Raw genomic sequence first — 6,088 nt, forward strand, 5'->3', positions numbered from 1 at the left:
GAACAAAGCCATGTAAGCGATTGCGTTGAGGTAGCAGCCCAGCTTCTGGCTGATAAGGGGCCATTTCCTGCGTGTCTGCCCATAGCTCTTAGTTAATGGGAAGTTTTGCTTTTAACTTGAAGAACATGGTTCTCTTTGGTCTCTCTGGATGATGAACACATGAGAAATCAGCCATAGGAGAGGGATGCCCCATAGCCTGCAGACTGTCGTGGGATTGAAAGGGCTGACTCCCAAAGATCACCCTTTATGAAACCCTGCCTCTTTTTGCCTAAAGCAGTTTTTTTTAGGATAGATTGTATCTGTGCAGAGGTGGCAAAGGGAGCAGCCCTTAGGTTTCAGCTGGATCACATTTCCCATGTGTTTTAAACTTGTTGAGTCATGATGTCTTTAGATGGGACACGTACTTTCCAGTGGATCACAAACCCCACCAGCCCCTGTTTCTATGCACCCAGCAGCTCCTCACATCCCCGTTACCTTCCTGGCCACCCAAGGCATTTAGATAACCCCCTCCTACCTCCCTTAGGTCAAGGTACTGTCTCCAGAAAAGAATGTTTAATGCGTAGCTCTCTTATCCAATCTTCAGAAACCACTGATTCACATATACTTTCTCCCTTTAGGAATGTATTCATTCAGCATCTCTGGGCCTGCTTTGAACTAGTCACACTCCTCTAGATCATTCAGAAGATATGTTTGGGACCTTATCCCTAGCTCTAGAAGCTTAGAATCTAATAGGGGAGGCAAACATGACAGCTTCGGGAATAATACTGCTGTAACTGAAGGACCATCACTAAACAGGGAGAGGCAGTAGGGCAGACTAGATGAGGAGAGAAGGAACTCGTGCCTGTAGGACGGAGAATCGTTCATATTTGTTGTCAGAGCTTCAACTCAGGGTAGTTTGTGGAGGAGTCGCGTGATGAGATGAGGCTGGGACCCATTCCCCCACTGCCTCAGTCCATGAGAGGTGACAGTGATAACTTCATTGAGTATCTCCTCATGAGAGAACGGACATTTGATAACTGTATAAACCTTAAGCATGTTCTTTGCCATCTCTTCATTTTTAGAGTTTTTTTTAAATGGAAATAGATGTTTGTTTTTTAAGATTTTTAGTTATTCATGAAAGTCACACACACACACACAGAGGCAGAGACATAGGCAGAGGGAGAAGCAGGCTCCATATAGGGATTCCGATGCAGGACTCAATCCCGGGACTCCAGGATCACACCCTAGGCCGAAGGCAGGTGCTCAACCGCTGAACCACCCAGGCTTCCCCATTTTTAGGGTTTTACGTAACTCAGTGTTTAGGCTAAGCTGGATCTGAATACAGATTACAGTTCATCTTTCCAGCCTGGGTGTCTGCTCAATAGACATATAATGAGAAGCACAAATATAACCTTAAATTTTCTAGTAGCCACATTAAAGTGGTTAAAATAAACAGACAAAATTAACTTAAGAATGGATCAAGCTATAATCATTTCAACATTAAATTCATATGAAAACTGATGAGATCTTTTGCATCTTACTTTTTATACTGAGTCTTTGACATCTGCTCTGTATTTCACACTTAGGACACAGCTTCGTGTTGGACTAGCCTTATTTCAGGCGTTCAGTAGTGTCGTGTGGTAGTGACTGCTGTCTTGGGCACCATGGATCTAAGTGTCCTTAGAGTTTCTCCACGTACCTTGAAGCACGCATGTGTGTTAGGGAAACAAAATGTTAGGCATAAATAATCTGACGTTATTCCTTTAATGTTTGAGGTTTGGGAAACAACATATTTCCCACTTGGACATACTCTTTTTTTTTTTTTCAAGTAGAAAATCATTTGCAGTGGTTCTTTCATAATCATGGCCGTTCAGCTCACCAAGACCCTATTTCAACAAGATGTCCTTTTCACCTTAAGGCAAACCCCTACGCTGGGAGGGAGTTTGTGTTTTCTCAATTACACGTAAACATCTGAAATGCAGAAATCTAGTATTTTCACTTAAAAAAAACCTCTTGTGGTGTAATAGATTACCTATTTAGATTTCATTTGAGAAACTTGATTTGCCTGCAAAGAAATTTGGAATTCAATTAGATGAATAACCCCCATAGGTTTCTTTTTTTATTCTTTAGTGCCATGATTATTTCCAAATGCTGATTCATGAACTAGATGGAATAAAGATTGATCCAAGTCAGGAGATCGTATCAGCAAGGCCAATACCCGGTTTATAAGCTTCGCGTGATTGCATTTTCCCGCTCATGTACCACCTGCCTTTACTTTTGTCACTCTGTGCTTTTTCTCAGTGCACACTACCTGAGTGCTCTGTGCCTCCCATAAGCAGAAAAATGTTTGGAAGCGTCCTTTGGGCTATTTACTAAGGTGACACTTGATTCGTGTATTTATGCTTTGGATACATAAATAATAAATCTATTCAGCCAGTCACATATTTTTAGACCTAAGACATGTCAGACACAGTTACCTTAACAAATTTATCTTTCTAACTCTATCTCCTTCAGATGCAACTTCACTTAACTATCCTACTTAATGAAATCTCCAAGAGAGATTTCTACTAAAGGGCACCAAGAAGGTGACCAGATGTTTGTCAGAGAGCTTACAGAACAGCTTTCTGGAAATCACTATATGCAAAGCAAAACTGTGTCAGTGACTTTAAAATAAAAACTCATGTGAACTGCATCACAACCTTATGAGATGAAGAGTATTATTATACCGAGTTTTACAGGTTGGGAAACCGAGGCACAGGAATGCCCAGGAACGTGCCCCATCGCCTACAGCTAGTAGGGCTTTGGACCAGGCGCCCGGGCTCCCGAGGCTGTGCTCCTAAGTGCTACCCCACGCCAGCCCATGCACTGACAGGCGTCAGCAGATCCACATTATTCCCGGCTTTCTTTCTGCTGAGCCCCTCCAAGGAGGCCGAAAGGAAAACAGGACCCCATGGCTGCATCAAACACACAGGAAATATTTTATTAGCTTCCAGATGGAGACCAGGGTAGAGTAAAAATGTTTCAGTAGAAATCCACGGCTCTCCTCAAGGAGCCCACCCGGGCACTCGGGGCGCCCCAGTCGTGGTAGCGCCTGTAGTCCCCCGGCCTCAGCAGGTACTGGCGCCCCCGGTAGTTGGGCAGCTCGTAGAGGACCCAGTAGCCCTCCAGCACGTGGAAGGAGTGGATCTCACTGAAGTGGAAGCGGTCGTGAAGCGAGGAGCAGTCCTCGGTGATCTCTACCATCTGGCCCCGGTAGTCCTCTCGCTCGTAGATCCTGATCCTTTGGGAGCTGGTCTGTGGGTTCGGCCATCAGCAGGTGAGGAAAAGTCAGAAAACCGAGCCGTTAGCAACCAGTCACACATGCTACAGAGGGATTGGGCATTTCTTTATCTTTTCTGTATCAAAGATGACAAAATTTAAAAGATAGCCGATGCCAGGGCAGCTGTGTACATTTGAATGGGTTGCGCGCTGCAAAACTGAAGAAGGCGTCATTCCTACAGATCAAGTTACCTGTGGTGCTGCCAAGAGTTTCTCAGGCCACAACCTGTATGAACCATCCACACTGGCCGTATTTAGTATCATTCTTAAATAACTATGTGCATATTGCTGTCGCCTTTATGGGTTTATGGTGGGCTCAAGTGATCCTTGGATGACGTGAGAATAATTAGATACTTAAATACAATTTTAGAAAGGACCCCTGGGAAAGAAAATTCTAATCTTGAATCTCAACAGTATTAGAAGAAGCTAGGGGAAGGGAGGTCAAGTTGCTTTTCCTTCAGGTGAAGTCACAGACTAGAAGCCCAGCCCGGGCAATCCCTAATCCCTTCCCTTCTGCCTTCAGCCCCGCTCCTCTAAGGCCCTGGAAAGCAAGAGGCCACCCAGACACTAGGTGCAGGTGGCAGCTCCAACGGGCCTCCTGCGGATCTGCTGTAGGTAAGAAGCAACACGGAAAGCCCAAGGTCGCGGAGGAGGCCTGCACAGGACCAAGGGGGAATAAAACCTTGAGAAAACCGGAAAGCTAGGCTGTCTGTCCCGAGCAAATCCTGCCTGTCTTTCCGGGAGCACTTGATCTCTCAGCTGCCTTCCAGAGGGCGCCGACGGTCTCCCTGTCTTCCTTCTCCCGCCACTGAATGCTCTGGAGGAAAAGTGCTCAGGAGCAACCCCCCTGCGTAGAAAGCACTTCCAAGGGGGCATCTCCGTGGGTGAAGGGCCCACGTGTGCACCACCTGGTCCTCACCACGGCCCTGCGCACGCGCAGCAGCACCACAGCCTTTGCCTCTTCGACGAGAAGCGGAGGACTAGGGCGCTGGCGGCCCAGGGCGTGACCCCGGGGCCCGGGTTCGAGTCCCGCATCGGGCTCCTGCGTGGAGCCTGCTTCTCCCTCTGCCTGGGTCTCTGCCTCTCTCTCTCTCTCTCTCATGAATAAATAAATAAATAAATAAAATCTTTTAAAAAGGGAAAGAAAGGGCGGGGGTGGGGGTGGGGGCGGGGAGCCGGGCGCGCGGGCTCCGGGGCTGCTCTGGGCCCCGCGCCGCAGCCCCGGGCCTCCGACTCCGCAAAGCGCTACCTGAGCCGCAGGCCCGTCGCGGTGGGACCGCGGGGTCCCCGACTGCGGGGCCGTCTCAGCCGCGGGGGCTGCGGGGGCGGCGGGCCTGGCGGGAGCGGCCGGCAGCCCACGGTCGGCTCGGGGTTCGGCGGCACAGGAGGCGGGACTGCGCGTGCGCGGGACCCGACGCTCAGGGCACAGGTGGCCGCCGCGTGCTCGGGGCCGCTCCCAGCCTCGGCCCGACCCCACGAGGCGACAGGTGCAGAAGGAGAGCGGCGGCGGCGGGGCCAGCGGGCCACTGCGGGCCTCCTGCGGGCCACCTGCGGGCCACCTGCGCACCACCTGCGGGCCACCTGGGGGCCACCTGCGGGCCACCTGCGCGCCACCTGCGGGCCCGCTTTGCACCACCTGCGGGCCACCTGCGCGCCACCTGCGGGCCGGGGAGCCCCGCCGCCCCCTCCCCAGGGCCGGCCCCCGCGAGCCGACCCCGCGCCCCTCGTCCCAGCAGAGCGGAGCCGCGGGGCTGCACAGCGGGGTCACCGCTTAGGTCGGGGCGCGGGCGGCGGAGTCCGAGGCCGGGAGCAGCCGCCCCGGGGGCGGGGGGGGGCGGGAGCCGCACTCACGTGGGGGATGAGGCGGCAGGAGCGGACGGCGTCGCTGAGGCCCAGCCACTGCTGGTAGTCGGGGTAGTCCCCGCGCCGCAGGAAGTACTGGCCCCCCGCGAAGTTGGGCTGCTCGTAGAGCATCCAGCAGCCGCTGTCCACGCGGATGGAGTTGCAGCGGCTGAAGTAGGGCTGCAGGTTGGGGCAGTCGCTGCTGCACTCGTAGTGCCGGCCCTGGAAGCCGCGGTCCTCGTAGAAGGTGATCTGCAAGGCAAGGAGGGAGAGGCTCGGAGGCCTGGCCCCGGGCTGCGGGGGCGGGGGGGCCGGGCTGGGGCTGGCGGGGCTCACCTTCCCCATGGCGGTGGATGCAGGTCGGCGCGGCCGGCGCCGCTATATAGCAGGAGGCCTGCTGCGTTGGCAGGAACCACACAAAAGGGGCCCGCGGGGCGAGGAGGGGATTTTCTCTCTCTTTTCTACATAATGACTGTGGGGGGTGGGGTGGGGGACTTATTGTATGTTTTCTCTTAGACTCTCCAGTGTTTTCGATTTGATGACCCGCGTTAAAACTGGCACTTGGTGCCTCTGGGGCCTTTAGACGAAGCCTATTTAGGACTTTGGAGCTGAGCAAAAGCCCTCACCGAGTTAATAATGGCAATGGAATATTTTAGGTATCTTCTTAAATTGCAAAACGATCTCCTTTTGGATAACAGAGCCGGGTAGTGACCGAGTGAGGTCAGAACTGAGGTCACTGAGGTCAGTGAGGTCACTGAGGTCAGAACGGGCCCAGCTCGAGGCGTTTGGATGAGAGCATTTTCTTGGTGTGAGAACCTGGCACATGGGGAAGAGCCCGCCTTCTCCGTAGTATGTTTAAAGTAAGATGGGATTTCTGTCCAAGAGGAAGAACCTCTCCATGACCCTCCAGGCTGACAAGTGGGTACAGCAGATGTTGCTAACACTTGAG

The 6,088-nt window shown here is 52.4% G+C and overlaps 1 protein-coding gene across 1 annotated transcript; it reads right to left on the minus strand.

The window, feature by feature from the left end:
* Window positions 1-2,951: 2,951 nt before the first annotated feature.
* LOC144305837 (gamma-crystallin F) lies at window positions 2,952-5,601 on the minus strand. The gene is made up of 3 exons (XM_077884941.1): window positions 5,476-5,601; window positions 5,149-5,391; window positions 2,952-3,273 (listed from the first exon to the last, which is right to left on the minus strand). Exons 1-3 carry the CDS (start codon window positions 5,482-5,484, stop codon window positions 3,001-3,003), a joined length of 525 nt encoding a protein of 174 aa, XP_077741067.1. The 5' UTR covers window positions 5,485-5,601; the 3' UTR covers window positions 2,952-3,000.
* Window positions 5,602-6,088: the final 487 nt, after the last annotated feature.

This window comes from Canis aureus, chromosome 36, assembly GCF_053574225.1.
Source record: "Canis aureus isolate CA01 chromosome 36, VMU_Caureus_v.1.0, whole genome shotgun sequence".
NCBI classification, from domain to species: Eukaryota; Metazoa; Chordata; class Mammalia; order Carnivora; family Canidae; genus Canis; species Canis aureus.